At 47.4% G+C, this 16,589-nt stretch overlaps 1 protein-coding gene across 1 annotated transcript; it reads right to left on the reverse strand.

Moving 5' to 3' along the window:
- Positions 1–64: 64 nt before the first annotated feature.
- On the reverse strand, positions 65–11,052 carry rp1l1a (rp1 like 1a). The gene is made up of 8 exons (XM_074664154.1): positions 10,974–11,052; positions 9,027–9,279; positions 8,551–8,943; positions 8,212–8,476; positions 3,919–8,129; positions 2,937–3,833; positions 1,984–2,862; positions 65–1,485 (listed from the first exon to the last, which is right to left on the reverse strand). Exons 2-8 carry the CDS (start codon positions 9,237–9,239, stop codon positions 1,078–1,080), a joined length of 7,266 nt encoding a protein of 2,421 aa, XP_074520255.1. The 5' UTR covers positions 9,240–9,279; positions 10,974–11,052; the 3' UTR covers positions 65–1,077.
- Between the last annotated feature and the right edge of the window lie 5,537 nt (positions 11,053–16,589).

Genomic DNA, 16,589 nt, shown 5'->3' on the forward strand with positions numbered 1-16,589 from the left:
ACACAGCGGAGGGACACAGGAAGGAGGGAAGGTGGAGTCAGGGAGTGAGCGCCATCCTGTGCATTTATTTTATTTCAATCAACGTGAATACATTCAGATACAGATCAGCCCCGGGTTCATGACCTTCACTTTGTGATGTCACAGTTTGTGGACAGCCAAACGGACCAATAGCAGCAGCAGAAGCATACATAACTCCGATAAGAAATACAGGTTGTGTCAGTCACATGGTTGAGGAAACTTGGGGGGGTTAGCCTGGAGCCCAGCTCGCTCAGCTCGATTTGATTCAGCGACGATATTTTAGTGATTCTTCTCAAAATGTTTCAAATAGCAGCTTTGATTTATTCCAACATCTCCCCCTCCCTCCTCTGTCAGTCTCCCCTCAGGTTACCATGGATACAGTAAGGCATCAGTAACAAACTTCACACTGTTGCTCCGTACGACTGGTTACGCAAACCCCTCCTGAATCCACAGCATGAAGCGCACGTCTGGGAACAGCCTCTGAATTTAGAGACGGGTTAAAGAGGGGTAGTGCTCTCACTTCATGAATAACAGCAGAGTTAAATACCAAACCTACATGTGTCAACATCAACTCTAAGAACAATGTGATAAAATAGAGACGAGGATGTCTCCTAAAATGTCTTTTTCCCCTGTGAGGTGAGCAGGTTACCTCATCGGGCTTGAAGAGATTTAACCAGGGTCATTTTTACTGACTGTAGCTTTAAGCAGGTGGTTAAGTAACACCTAGGAGATTAGCAGTGAGGAAGAAACTGGCTGTCCAAACCCCTGAGATACAGCACAGACTCAAAGACAGAGATAAATAGATGTTATAATACTCTAACTGAGTAGTTTGGTTAAGTACTCCTACAGTAAATACTCCAACCTGTGGGCGCCTGAAAACTGAGTTCACATCAAAATGAATATGACCTTTTCAGATAGAGATATATAAAATAGAAGAAAGTGGTTTCAAGTTTCAGGGGTCTGTGTGTGGATATATAAAAGACCCTCTCTACTCAGGATTTGGGATAATAAAGTGCTTCAAGTGTTCATTTGTTTTTAGTACACAGTAAAGTTTGAGAGTCAAAAGTCGTCCAGCTCAACATCACTCATCTTCGGTTTACGGCGTTTCACTCTGGCTGGAGACCGGCTCCTCCTGTTTCCCGAACCACCACCGGAAGATTCCTCAGCGACCACTTTAGGGACTTCTATAGACTGCACAGGGTTTCTCGGGGAGTCCGCGTCCATGTCCTCCAAAGAGCCTGGTTGTGATTCCACAGAGGTCTTGGTGAACTGCTGAAGAAGAGCACCATCCTCCTTTTTGTTCACGTTCACCTCCTCCTCAGGTGTAGACTCCTCCACCTCCTCCTCCTCTCCTGTAGCTCCCGCCTCCTCGCGCCCTGATTCGTCAGCGCTGGTGTCACTCGGTCGCTTTGCGTCAGTGTCGGAGTCCTCGGCATCGGCCTCCTCTCCCTCCGTCACCCCTTGGCCCTGAGGGTTAAACGACAAAGTAAATTATCTCTAAGCTAAATTAGCTTCTGCTGGAAGAATCAGCAGAAACAGGAAGTGATCGCTAACAAGCAAAAGCTAGCCTGCTTTTTAAACCTTTACCACTTTAACAGCAACAAAAAGCTGAGTTTATCGTTAAAAAAGGTTAAATGAAGGTTTTCTCTGCATGTTGAATCACTGCTGCTTAACAAAACGGAGCATTTGTTCAGTCGCTCTAATTGGATAGTGGGATTATCTGCTAAGCTCAGAATTAGCGGTGCGGCTACAGTAGGTCAGACTCCTCTTCAAGGCACAGGAGACTCAACTCTGCAGTTATGATCAGCAGTGTTTGAAAATAGTCGGAGCTTAGCGTATTCATATCTAGAAAACAAGAACAGGCTGTTGTGTGATTTAAAGTGGGCTCGCGAGGTCAGCGGGGCTTTTATTTTGAAAGGACAGATCAGAAAAGCAGAAAAGTGTAAATTCTGTGATTCTTCCAACCTGTGGTGACGTCCTCTCCTCCTCTGAGGCCTCCACCTCCTGCTCTCCACTCTCCCCTCCTTGATCCCCCTCTCCTTCATCTCCTTCGTCTCCATCATCTTCATCCCCTGCCTCTGCTGATGCATCACCAGTCTCCTCCTCTTCCTCCTCTTGCTTGGATTCTTCATTTGACGCCTCCTTTGCATCACTCTCAGATGGTCCCTCTCCACTTGTTTCTCCTTCTTCCTCCTCCTCCTCCTCTCCTTCCCCCTTCACCGTCTCCTTGTCACTCTCCTCCTCTTCTTCATTTTCATCCTCGCCCGTGTTGTCACAAGTCTCCTCAGCATCCTCCTCTTCCTCTTTGTCGACTCCACACTGGCATTGGCATTCTCCCTCCTCCTCCTCCTCCTCCTCCTCTCCTTCCACATCTCCATCCTCCTTTTCAGCCTCCTCTTCTATAACCTCAAGCCTCTCTTCTTCCTCCTCTTCCTCCTCATCCTCCTCTGGTATCGTCTCCTCCAAAACAACATCAGCTTTGATATCTTCTTTAGTCTCACCCTCCTCCTCTTCTTCCTCTTCCTCTTCTACCTCCTCCACCACCTCGAGGTTATTCTCCTCCTTCTCCTCCTCCTCCTCTACCTCTTCCACCACCTCAGTTTTCGGCACAGACGCCGGTGCCGGGCTCTTTTTGAGCTGCAGGATCTTGAGGAGGTCAAACTCCATCATGACAGGAGCTTCGACTGCGTTTGGGTTCATTTTGAGCGGTCGGGCCGCCATTTTCTTGCGGACACACGCGTCACAGGGGCAGTATTCATCATCGCTTCGCTGGTCGCTGAAGTCAGCTGTGTTTTCACCATCGCTGAGTGAGTCTGCGGTCTTCAGCGACTGATTCTTCATGACCTGGAACGTGACACAAACATTATGCTTCTGCTTTCAATCAGCTATGAGATGGTTAAGATCTGTTGTGTGGTTACCTTCAACATCCGGCGCCGTTTCTCCGTCATAGTGGACTCCCTGGAGAGGTTCGCCAAAGGTGGCCGAGGTGTCCTCCCACCTCTCCCAGCGCGGCTCTGGATCTTGCTCATTTCCCGCTCGATGCTGCTCTGGATGCGTCGACTCACCTCCTCCCTGAGCTCAGAGATCATGGTGTCCAGGATGAGGCTGTCGTCCAGGTCCCAGCGCACTTTGAACTCGGTCATGGCGGTGATGTAGTGGTTCATGAACTGTTTCTCCAGCTTCTTCAGGAGGTGCAGGATCCACACTGGATCTGGGTCTTGGGAGAGTCTTTTTGACAAAGGTGCACGGATGACGGTTGGAGGCGTGCTCGTGCTGGAGTCCTCCTGTGTCTCGTGGTCGTTGTCGGTTCGGGACTTTGAGCTGCTGTTAGCAGAGCCTTTGTCTGACGATGAGAGGTTCTCCACAGCTTTTGCGTCGTCCTGACTCGGAGGAACTGCCTCACTTTCCGGTTCTTCTGCTGGATCTACGTCTATCTTCAACTCCTCTGTGGGTGTGACCTCAGGCTCTGCCGCCGCTTCCTCGTTTCCTGCATCCACAGCCTCCTCTTCAGCTTTGGTCTCCTCCTCACACTGGTTTCCGTTCTCCTTCCCTGATCCACCAGAGCCACTGCTCATATCAACCCCTGATGAGGACCTCGGCGGGGTGATCTGCTCCTCGTTCGGGTCCTTGCCTTGGATGTTGTCTGGTTCGGTGAGCCAGAGAGACTGAAGGATGGCAATGATGTCCTCGTACTGCTGGTTGTGGTGTTTCCTCCGTTCAGGGTTGGCTGCAGGCTCGATGAGCTGGAGCTGGACCAGACAGTCCAGGAGGCCTCTGGCTGATGCGCTGAGGCGTCGACCATAAACTGGAGACACCTGGAGAAGAAAGCAGAGGGCAAAATTAAACACATGTGGTTGTACATGTGAGTGTAACTACAAAAACAGAAAGTCGCCGGCGTACCTCGGGCATGCTGCGACACCGACCAAGAGAGGAGCTCAGGAGGACTTTCATCACTGCCGCTGAAGAATTCCACGTCCTGGGAACAGACTCGCCACCCAACTTCTCATGGTCGGGTTGAGAAGTCACCACCGCGTCATCTCCAGGTTGCTCCTTCTCCTCTGCTGTCTCTTCCTCCTCTTTCTCCTCCTCTTCCTCTTTAGTCTCCCCGTTCTCCTCCACATCCCCTTTCTCATCTTCAGGACTCTCTTGCACCTTTGATGCCTCCTCTCCCGGCTCCTCCTCCTCCGCCCCCTTCTCCAGGAGATCCCCTTCCCCGTTCAGCTCGTCCCCGAGTGTGAGCATGTTGTTGTCAGTGGGAATGCTCCGCAGCCACTCGCTCACGACCTCATTTGGCGAGGCGTTAGGGAGGCAGGCCGGGGTCAGTTCAGGGGTGTCCTCTTGATTCTGGCTCTTCTCACTCCGGGTCTTGTTACTGGTCTTGCTGGCCTTTGACTGACGGCTGTGTGGACGTGCAGCAGCTATGGTTTCCTTTAGGAGGTCGGCGGCGGACAGTGAGTGGGACAGCGTGCTCTCACTGTATGCCTCCTCTTTGCTGCACGGTCTGGGACTGTGGATGGGACAGGGGCCAGACTTCCTCCCACTGGATTTAGCTTTGGGACTTTTAACCACATCCCCAGAGTCTGATGCAACAGGATCCTCTCCTTTGCTCTCCTTTTTGGACGTTGAGCGAGCTGCAGACTCAGGCCTGAGGCAGCAGGGACTCCTGGAGTCCTCAGCCTTGCTAGCTGGTCTACTCTCCTCCAGATTTTCTACTTCAGCTCTTCTTTTTGCACTTTTGGCACTTGAAGGGGATTTGCTCTGAACTTTAGCGCTTGCTGATGACTTTGCAGTTGAGGTCCGATGGCTTAGAGCATCAGCATTACTAGCTTTGGTTGTCGAAGCAGACTTCACACTCCCCTGATCCTCAGCCCCTTCTGGTGCTTCGATGGTAGGGATGTCCCCTGCTGGATTCTGGTGAGACACGCTGCTTTTAGTGGACTTTCTAGACCTCATGGACCCTGTTTCCGCCACATTTTCCGTCACCTCCGGGGTCGCCGTCTTCACTCTGCTCCTCCTCTCACTGTTGACGTGAAAAGAGATCGTGGACTTTCCGCTGTCGGAGTCAGCTGTGTCTTGATCCTCTGGCAGCCCGAGAGAGACTGATCCTGAATGTTGGCTCAGGGGTTGCTCAGTGCCGTCTGACTTCCCTCCCTGTCTCTTGGTTGAGGAGGACAGAAAGCTCCCACCCTCACTTTTCACCTCCTCATTGCTCTTCCGTGCCGACGACGCTCCACATTGGCATTTGGATCGGCCAGATTTGGTGGAAGTTTTGGAATGAACCGACAAGGCACTCGGCCCTCTGATCTCTCCGTTACTGGGTCCAGGCAGCAGCTGCTTCACAGAGGACTGATGACTCTTGGGTGATGCTGGAGGCTCAGGCGAGGGGGTGGCGACTTTTTCTTCATCTGCAGTTTCAATAACAGCGATATCAGCCGTTCCGTTTGACTTCTGCGCGGACGCTGATGAAACATTTGATTTTCCAGATTTGTTGGACGCAGCGCTCGGTGCTCTCTCATTCCCTTCCTCATCCGCAGCGTCCGGCGTTTGAATGGTGACAACATTGGGACTTGGAGACTCTGCTTTTGAAACCTTGCTGGATCTTGACTTGTGAGAAGCCCCGCTCCTCACTGATGTTTTTGACTTTACCGACAATGCACTTCCCCCTCGCTCTTGAGTTTCACTTTGGAGTTCTGAGTGCTGATCGTCAACTTTATCCGGACTAGGAGCATTTGATTTCTGGGACTTGGAGGACTTTGCAGAGGTGTGTGATTTCCCTGACACTGATTTAGTCGATAAAGCGCTTGCTGCTCGATCTTCATCCTTTTCAGCATCTCCTTCGTTATCTCCTTTTTCTTGAGTGGACATTGCACTGGCTGACCTCTCGACGTCCAGTTTTGCAGAGCTTGCGCTTTGAGCCCTCTGCTCTGTTTCCTCCTGCTCATTCTCTGCCACAGTCTTATCAGCATCATCATTATCATCGCAGTCATTCCTGCAGGACTTTGCAGACTTGTTAGATTTGACTGATCCACCAGACATTTGACTGGCAGACCTTTCTTCTTCATCTCCTTCTGCCTGAGATCTCGGGGAGAGTGACCTTTTGGAGGCTTTGGATTTGTGGGAATTCTTAGACTTGGCAGACAGATTGGACTTGGCTGATATGGTGCTGCCTGCTCTCTCCTCATCCTCCACCTTTTCCTCCTGACCGGTCACTTGGATATCAGGATTATTGCCTGAAGAGACAGCTTTTGCGCAATGGCTGCATTTGGACTTGCCAGACTTTGCTGACAGGTTTGATTTCGTCGACAAAGTGCTGTCGCTCCTGTTTCCATCATCAGGATGGGCGGAGGTGTTGGACTTCACAGAAAGGGCACTGGGAGCTCTGCTGTTAGAGTTATCGTCTTGGGTTGGGGAAGCCGCTTTCACACTTAACTTCACGCTGGCCTTCGATGAGGCACCAGATTTAGCCGACAGTGCGCTCTGCGCTCTGTCTTCAGCGCCCTCTCCCTCTGCGCCCTCTCTGGTCCTCGTGTCCGGTGATTCAGCTTTGCAGCTGCAGTTGGATTTCTGAGACTTGCCTGACCTTGCAGACATGACACTGGGGCTCTTATCCCTTCCAAGGCTGGACTTGTTGGATTTGTTTGACCTGTGGCTTGCAGTTGACCCCGCCCTCTCATCCTCTTTCCCTGCTGTCTCAGGATTGGACATTTTGGACACGGCTCCGTCCTCTTGGTTGTTTGATGTCGCAGAGATACGCCCGTGGTTGGTGAGGTTGGTTTTGTTGGATTGTGTTGAAACGACTGAAACATCCGAGCCATCGTTCTCGCTGTCGTTGTTGGCGATCTCTTGGCTGGAGAATGGCGTGGCAGGCTTTGGGGAGACAGAGTCACTCCCTCGTTTGGATCCGCCGCAGTGAGGACAAACGCTTGAGGCTCTCGAGTGTAGAGAGCCCGCTGACAGTCCTGTGCGAGCAGACAAGCTGCTCACAACTCTCTTGATCTCATCATCCTCATCGTCACCGTCTGCGTTATCCTCAGAGTTTTGGGTCCTGCTTTTGTTGGACCTGCAGGACGCTCTGCTGGGCTTTGAGCTGGGACACTGGTCCATCTCTTCTTCCTCGTGTTTTGAATCGACCGCAGCTCCACGGCAGTGACAAAATGAAGCTGCAGACACCCCACGGCTTTCATTTTCCACCCCTTCCTCATGCCCAGCTTGGTGATCTTCATCCTGGTCCTCTTTGAGCAGCTGCAGGACCCGTGAGGAGCTGCTCACAGCAGAGATCGGCCGCTCCCCTCCCACCTCCATCATGGCATCATCCTCCACTGACTTTCTGTGCCCTTCCATGGCGACCACTTCGCTCCTGCTGGAGCATCGACTCACTCTACACACCTCCACGTGTGTTTCTCTATCCTGCTCCACCTCCACTCGACGCTCCACCTGCTCCGTCACGCACATTTCCTCCTGGACAAGTTCTTTCTGCTCCGTGCCCGAGCAGTTGGAGAGCCGGGCACGACAGCGCACCACCCTCCTGGAGTTGCACGATGAGGAGGAGCTCGAAGAGTGTGTGTGCCTCATCATGGTGTGGGTGTGTGCGTGTGGGGGAGGGACGGGCGGCGGTTTGCAGCTGTGCGCCGGGTTTTCCCAGAAGTCGTACTGCTGTTCGGCTCTCTGACGGCAGCAGGGGCAGCTGTTCGCCTCAGGTGCGTGCTGCAGAGTTTGGCTCGAACAGTGAACGCCCTCTTGCTCGTAGGATGTGGAGTCAGGGTCAGAGCAGCTCTCTGATTGGCCCTGCTGCAGGTAATGAGGTGGCGCCCGGCTCAGCGGGCAACATTCATTGGTCAGAGAAGGAGACTTCTTAATTTGTGTGGACCACTGCAGGGTTTCATCCTGGCGCAGGCGAAACCGCACTCTCATTTCCACCGAGAGGCTCCCGTCTTTGTTGACCAGGACGCGCTTTTCGATGTCTTCGTTCATGATCGCCGGTTTGGCCTGGGAGTAGGCGCTGACGCCATTGCCGTATGACTTCTCTGAGGAGAGGGAGAAACGTGCAGAGCGGTTTGAGGAATCCGAACGAGGATGGATGATGCTCTTCTTAGTCTCCAGTCCGAAGTTCACTAAAGAGGGGGAAAGAAAACCAAACGCTGTGAGGTTATCCTTCTTTTAATTTCAACTTTCATCCATTTCAGTGTGACTCACCATTTTTCCTGCTCTCATACACTTCGCTGTACTCGCTTGCTCTGGATTGAGCTCCATGAGGCGGGGATCTGACTCCCTGAGTACCAGGAGACCGGGCTCCATTACCGGGGGTCCTCGGGCCAAGTCCGGGAGACCTGCTGTTCAAACCTGGCAGTCTCTCTTCCGAGCTCTTCCTGATGAAGTTGACCAGCATGGGGCTGAAGGCTTCACGACCGACACACACCAACACCCCTGAACACGTCATCAGGCTCTGCACGCTCTCGATCTGGGAGCAGATGAGTCGTGTTAGGATTTCCCAACACCAAAAGAGACACAGGCTTATAAATCATGATGTCTTACCCGGCGTCCCTCTGCAGTGTAGAGCTTGCGGACATGAAACTGCATGACCTCTGACACCTCCTCCAGAAAGGACCTCAGGCTCCTCGTTGACCTCCTGTTCAGCACGATGCTCCTCCTGATCCCTGGCTCGCTATTTTTCACAAGTAAGATCCGGCGCTGCCTGTAAGGCGTGTGTCCAGTTTGAGTCGAGGAGGAGGTTTCTGGGCGATGTGGCCTTCGGTTATCGCTGTACCAGACGCCGGGGTGTTTCCTGGCCAGGTCCATGTTGATTGGCTTAGCCTGACGCCGGTCGGAGCAGAGGTAGCAGCCGCCATCCTGGAGCTGCTCGAGGTGTTTGATGGTGTGAGTGCCCTGTGGCGTGGTCACGGTCCGCACCCCGAATGGAAGAGGCACCTGAGTGTGAACACAAACATCAAAAATCAGGAAAGAGAAGGAATGAAAGGGGACTTCATCTGGCTTTGCGCAGTCAGACCGACCTTTTGGGAAAGGTCATCCAGCAGGGCGTCGAAGCATTTGAAGCTCCGCTTGTGGACTGCCATCCTGACGCCCCCAAACTGGCTGTCCCCGCTTTTGTAGAAGGTGATCCGCTTGGCCGGGGTGTCGGTGATCACATGGGGGCGGTGTAGGTTGGAGGGCGGTTGTGGGGTGAGGGGTGAGGCATGTTTAGACTGGAGCTGGGGATCCCACATCCCTGCATGGACTGAAAGTTTGCTGCGGTCTCACACAAACCTGAGGCACAGACAAAGGAAGCGGTCACAGCAGAGATCTTGCACCTTCCTCCCAGTTTGATGAACTGGAAACGCTGTCCTGTCGTCTAACGGGTTAAATTCCTTTTCCTTTTCTATTCAGGCACTCTAATCACACTCTCAAGGTCACAACTCCTAATCAGGGTGTTTGACCGAGGATTCAGGACAGGACATTCACTAACAGGACTTATACTTCACACGTAAGCGTGTTGCAAATGTCACTCTGCAGGGGAAGCATTCTGCACAATCACAACCAGAACAAACTCGACACATTTCTCCTAAAGCTGCATGTTCTTCAAAAGCTTTTGTCCTGATTTCAGACCAAAGACCTAAAAATGCATCTCTGAACAAATGTGCAGCACTGACTCCAGATATTTTCAGCATCATGAATGCTTGTTATGCAGACGATACATGAGTTAGAAAAAGGTGAATGCTCAGCAGGCTTAGCAGACTTTTAAGTCCCATATGAGTGCACAGCAGAGGCCAAGTCGCTGCTGTTAGCTGCAGACACCCCCAACATGACGCTCTGCCTCCTAATCCCTTTATCTCTGTCTGTCTCCAGTATTTTACCTTCCATTTAAAGGCAACAAAAGTTAGCGCACTTATTATTCCAACAAGTGGCTCTTACTATTGGTGTCCAAGGTTGAGGGAAAAAATGGAGTGTGGCGCTCTTTCTGACTGGCTTAAAATAAACTGAGCTAAGTTACGTGGTTTGCATAAGGAGATGGTGAAAGAGGTCATGGAGCATTTTCAAAAGAGTGATTCAAGCTGCAAAACTAGGATTTCACAAGCAGCATGACACAGCATGAACTCTGGACACATCAAATCATAAAAAAAACACAGCATTGCTCTTTTTTTACCCATAACAGAAATCTCTTTAAGACAATTTCCAACTTTTTAAACCCTTGCATGGGAACTTCTTCATCTAACCTGAGCACAAATCACACCAATACCTTTATTTTACTTCTCTGTACTCACATGTTCAGGAAACATGGTCCAAAGAGACTTGGAAAACACCGCCGTGGACTAATCCGTGTAAAGTCTGACCACTCAAGTCAGACTTTGTGTCTAAATATTTCTTTCTCTGTGCGTTTAAATCTGGAGTCAAACACCAGGATGTCCAGCCGAGTCCCACAGCTCTCAAGGTAAAATGGCAGTCAGTAATCAGACGCAGGAGGGAGGGAAGGAGGGAGGGGATGGACTGAGAGAGGAGAAATGAGGAGAGAGGAGAGGGCGGGGAGCGGGGAGGCTAAGGATAGAAGCAAAAGCCTGCTTAAGAACCTGTGTGAGTGTGGGGTTGCTATGGTGAGGCCAAGATGGCGGTAGGACAAGTGTTCTTATGCACGGTACACCTGAGCTGGAGAGGAAGGGTTCGCTGATTTTTAGTTTTGATGTCTTGAAGTTTGAGTTGCATGAAGGAAAGAAAAAGAAGTGTGTGCAGGAAAAGAGACATTTGAATTTAGACTAATTTAAGATCAGAGGTTATGATGTTATTGTTTTTTATTATTGGTGTTTCACAGGGTCAGGCCTTGTGGAGTTAACCATACAGTGTTTGAATAAATGATGGCTGAGGGAAGTCCAAGCATTAACTTTTCGTCCACTTGGAAGCAGCAAAGAGTCCTGAACATGCTTCCTTAACAAAGATTTACAAGAGGATGTAGTGAAACTGTTTCCTACCTACACCTGCAGCATCTCAAGCTTCCTGGTGAAGACAGTTCCAGTATGCAGACCCCTTTTACCTCTGTTTTCCTCTCCTCCACCTGAAATCAACATTTTACAGGATTTGAAGTCACTTTTTGATTCAGCTCCTCCTCATCCTGTTCAGGGACACTCTCCTTTCATGCTTTAGGAAGAATGAAGGCAAAAGATTATTTCTTACTTCAACAAAACATCACCATCTTCTGAGAAAAAAATGTATGCACCACTGCTCAAATAGTTAATAACAGTTGATAAATGATGCTTTTCTTTTTATTTATAGCTCATATTCTGGTTTAGCCATCAGGACCTTAACAAAGGACAGCAATAAGGAGATTATATCATGTGTCACCTGAATCCAGTGGTCCACTAACTCCCTCTGTCCCTGCTAAATCCCCTCTTCACGTTTTCCCTCAGCACAGTTTACATGATCCATGAAAAATCCAAGAATCCTTTCAGATAACACTGATACCAAAGAGCTCACATCAGCAGGGAGGGTTAGAGTTAAAAGACGCACAGAGGTGTTAAAGCAACAGGAGTTTGACTCAAAGGAGGATCATCTTACCGAGATGGACGCATGTCAGGTGGGATGGATCAATCCGGCGGGTTATAGATCCATAAAGTGAGAAACTAAGAGACGTCAGGTGGTGAGATGTTGGGGTTCAGTTACCTGCAGAGGTGCAGCGTAACATCAGCACGAGCACTGCGCGGATTGGTATCTCCCTCGAGGGAATGAGACGTGCGTATACGTGCGTAAAGGCGACGGCTTTGGAACCGGAAGCGCAGTGATTTAGCCTTCCAAAGTAATGCAAGAGCAATGAGGAAAAATCAAAAAGGAAAGAAAAAAATGTCTAAAAACTGAAGCTATGGTCTTGTTTTCACTTGGATGAAAAATTATATCTTTATTTTTTATTTACTTGCCATTAGCTCATGAAATGGCGCTACAGTTGTGTACGAAATCTCTTTATTTACACTTATAAATTTGGTTAATGGGCTAAATCAGTACTTTTAGTGTCCACTAGAGGAGCCCAGACTTCAAAAAGTTTATATAGTAAGATAGAAAATAAACAAAACAAAATAAAAACAAAGATGGATGGCCCAAAAAATAAAAATAATCAGATCTTTTTTTTTTTTTTTTCCAAAAATAAATTATTTTATTTATTTTATTAAGGTAACATGAAGTCACTCGAGTGTCATTTTATTTTAATTAACGTAATAAAATATTAAAGGTTTGTACAAGGATAGCAGAGCACCAAAGAAAACAGAAGGAAAGCTGGAATAAAGAGTGGGATTCATGTAAAAGAGGATTAAAGCTCCTCCATATGTTGCTCCGGACAGATAAGCCTCATTAAGTCTACATGATGTGATCAGTTAAAGTCCCACAGACAACACAAATTAACTCAGAGTCTTTCTGATAAACTGAAAACAAAAATAAAATTGGCACAGAAACTTTTCACACTCTGTTTTTAGGATGAACTCACTTTTTCTAAATATTTAAATGAGCTTTAATTTGTAATAAGGCCTCTTTATTTGTTTTGCTTTCAGACTCTTCATCATCCATAAGCAGCGTGCCCCTGTGACGCCATCGCGTTGACAGCGCTGCAGACAGACCCCTCCCTGCACGCGCCAAGAGACGTGATGTCACAGGTTCCTACGCATGGCAGCGAAACACGTGGTGTTTTCAAAACACTACACAGCAAAAATAATCCGATATAAGTTTCTGGAAAGAGCGAAACGACGCAAAGAAACGATACATCCTGACACCTTTCTGTGTGAAGTACGTGCCTGTGTTCACAGCCACCAACTTCATGACGTAACGGGGACGTTGCATTTCTGCTAATGATGTAGCTGTGCAGTGGAAGAGGCAGCAAGTGAGACACTTTCCTATTGCCTACCGTGATAAACAAATATAATACATTTATTAAAGCACATAAAATCAAGCCAAAACATTAGTTAAAGCTATTTATGATTTTGTTCATGAATTTTGATCATTTTTGCAGCAATAATTATGTCTGCATGCTTGTTTACATTAAGTGTGAGGTTTATTTATATTATTTTATGTATCTTGTGACTTTAAATGTTTTCTTTAATAATTGCAGTCAGCTTTGTGTTATTATGATAAGTTTTTTTGGCAATAACTTGGCAGCTAATGAGGAGAATATTGCATCAAAATTACAATTCTTTCTTTTTATTTTTATTTGAATTCTCAGGAAAGCTGGAGACCTGTGCAAAAATGAAGACTCATGAGTGTTTCTGCAACTCCATCAGTCACAAAAAGTGCCGTGCCAAAACAAGATCCACCACGAAAGATAAGGTATTTATGTCTTTTTGTATCATTATGTCTTAAGCTGGACTTGTGGCCCTTGCAGGTTTGCAAACATGCCATAAAATGATGAGCACAAAGTTGCAAACATTTTGTGAAAACCTCTACATGCATCCTGCAAAATATCAAGTTTCCACCTACTTCTTGTTGTGAACATCCTCCACTCAAAATCCTCCTTACTTTATCAATTTGTGCACATTTTGCTCATCTGCACTTCTGTGTCAGAGCCACCAGGTGGCAGCAGATCAAAAGGAATAGAAGAAATAAACTGAGGCTGGTGACAAAAGAAGAATCATCAGTTGTTTTATTTTTTATATCAGATTTTTTTCTGCTGTTTGTGACATTTTTCAAACTCGTACCCCTCTTTAAAAACATCTCATACCCCCCTTTAAATGCGCCCACATATTTCACAGCTTTTTGAATCATTTGAAGGGAGTAAACAGACTTAACCTCCATGTTTGGAGCTTCTTGGATGTGAACCAGTCGTTCTTGCAGAATGGGCCACACTGGATGATGCATGTCTCATTGTTTGTTTGCTGAAATAGCCTCTGCTGTGTCTGCCATATTGGAGGTCTGCCAAATATATGTACACGCAGATTCCAGGCTTGTTTTGCTTTATTGTTTGGAACATAAAAGGATTTTTTTCCCCCTGCTGTGACAGTCTTGGTACGCCACATGAAAAAGAAGCTTTTTTCACTTCAATGTGGAAATGAAGAGTATAAATAATTACTGTTTACACACACAAACATGGATGCAATTAGCCTGTACTAGCTCGTCATCATCTCGTGGTAACACAAGGAGAGATGCTGTTGTTTCAAACACTTTAAAAAGGATCACAGGGAGTTAATTATAAGCTTTCAAACCCTTTGTTTTTCTTTTTCATGTAGCTTTAGGCTAACTTAAATAACCTATAACACCCCGTCTCAGCCCGTCCCATCATTTAGTCAATGCTCCACTAATTCTCCATCATGACTCCAGCCACTAATGGGATTTTAGTCAGGCCTATTTATCGCCATTAGGGAATTGCGGGTACATCCAGCGGGTGAGGGGTTAATTAGAAACAACTGATGGGGTCAGAGGTGTGTATATGTCTGCGTGTGTCGAGCACATATGGCCATGAAAGGGCTGGACCTCTGGTAATAGAGGGTGGATTTAAAGGAGAAGATTTATCCGCTGGCTGTGACACGGGGACAAATAGTGCTGATAGGTGAAGGCCTCTTGGCGCCGAGTCCACTCTGGATGACAAATAGCTTGTGTGTGCCTGCGTGGAAAATAGGACGACGAGCCATATTCACTTATCACTGAGTCAGGCCCCTTCCTCGAACGCGCTCTTGACATCCAGCCGGATCCCATTGGCTTCTCTCTTGTTTTGTCCTTGCATCTCTCTTCTCTTTTATCTATCTTTCTCCTCTTTAATACTCACCTCCATCCCCCTGCAGCCCCTCTCCTCCTCCTCTCCTCCTCCCCTCTCAACAGTATCTCCCGAGCCTCTCAGCTTCCTATATTACACCGCCAGATAAGAGAGGAAAAGGCCCCGACTGACAGGAACCCCAAATTAATTTACAAGCAATGATGCCATTCGCGGGCTGATAGAACAGTCTTTATACAATATGAAGGGATGGGAGTGACGCCTCGGAGCTTCCACTGGGGACAGAGCGGCTGAGCTATCTCTGTAATTATAGGGAGAGACCTTCATGCCTCTGTCTTTTTTCCTTCTGCTTTTACCCTCCATCCAAATAACCACTGGGATGCTCTGAAGCTTCTTGCTACAGGTGATGAAGAAATCATGTTTACTGTAGTTTTTCTGTCACGTATGAGGGCTAGTTTCAGGAGATTTGTGCTAAAGTTGCTCCTCTTCTGCCACACCTCTGAAGAAAAGTAAGTGGATTAAAGAAATCAGTTTTCAGGGTCGTATAGCTTTCATTTGAGTTGAGCTTCCAATGTCGCCTGACGATCGCTGTAAAACGAAGGAATTGTAAAGGATAACTGGATCCAAATGGTTGCTCATGGTCTTTTTAGTCCAGTGGTTTCCAGAGCAGGTCAGGAAACCCTGATAGAGGAGTTAAGTTTGATGTAAATGTGCATAAAGGCCCACAAGGTTGCTCACACTGCAGGGTTCGTAGGTCATTGTCACAAAGTTTTGAATTGGTCTACCTATTTTTATCGTTTAAAAAAGTGAATTAGTAGTTTAGAAGTGAACCCCTCTTTCATACCTGGAAATGACAAAATTTACTTATTTGTCTATGCAGGTGGCAGGTTTTGGTGAATTACCACCATCTACTGGAATGAGTTGGCATTACAACTACAATACGACAACACTAACGTTAGCTTTAGAAGAGGTGTTTCCTTCTACAAATTCATTAGAGCCCATACAAACCACTAATTCACTTTTTGTAAACCATACGTGGATTATAAGGAAGTAGTTTTTCCATCAGCTGTAAGAATAAAAAGTCAATCCCTTTCGGGGGTTTTTTAAAATAAATGATATAACTTTTAGTGTAAGATTAAAAATTTAAAAATGATGTTTCTGCTGTGGTGTGATTAACAAAATAACTTAAATGTCAAGATCTATCCAGAGTTTGTTTAACATGTAGTACATCCTATCTAGCGTTAGTGTTGTTGTATTGTAGTTGTAATGCCGACTCATTCCAGTAGATGGTGGTAATTCACCAAAACCTTCTACCCGCATTGAAAAACAGGGTTAGAGCCGTGCATTATGGGAAGCAGTATCCTAGGTAGACTGGTCTGTTGCATACTGAGAAATTTTTCTGCATCAGTCAGATTTTTGTCAAACTGTAGATTTCACCTATCTGTCCGTCTGCGTACTAACTTATAATATTTGAGATTTTAAATTTTAAAGACTCAGTTTTTAGATCCACTGGTGGTTGTGGAGCATTCACACGAGTGTCCTTCCAAAAAGCCCAGGAATGGATTCATTCACATAGTTTGGCGGCTAAATGCTTTGTGAGCTGTGAAATGGGTAATTTGTTGAAGCCAGCGTTTGTGGGCAGCTGCACGCAGTTACACAGCGCTGCCCTGATGGCAGTCCAGCAATCCGACACACACAAAACTGATTTAGGTCCAGTTAACACGCTAATGTTGGATTCCCAGCGTAATCAATTCTGGTTCTCTGGGCTCCAAGGCAAAGAAAGGGAGAGGGCGCCGCCGAGGACACGAGAGGAAAGTGACCTTTGAAACTTTTTATTAATTTCACTCGTGTTTATTCTCACGTCTGTTAATTCATTTTAAAAAGATGTATCTGCAACATTTTCAGC

This window comes from Halichoeres trimaculatus, unplaced genomic scaffold, assembly GCF_033239565.1.
Source record: "Halichoeres trimaculatus isolate MK-OKI-2021-1 unplaced genomic scaffold, fHalTri1.1 fHalTri1_scaffold_24, whole genome shotgun sequence".
Lineage (NCBI taxonomy): Eukaryota > Metazoa > Chordata > Actinopteri > Labriformes > Labridae > Halichoeres > Halichoeres trimaculatus.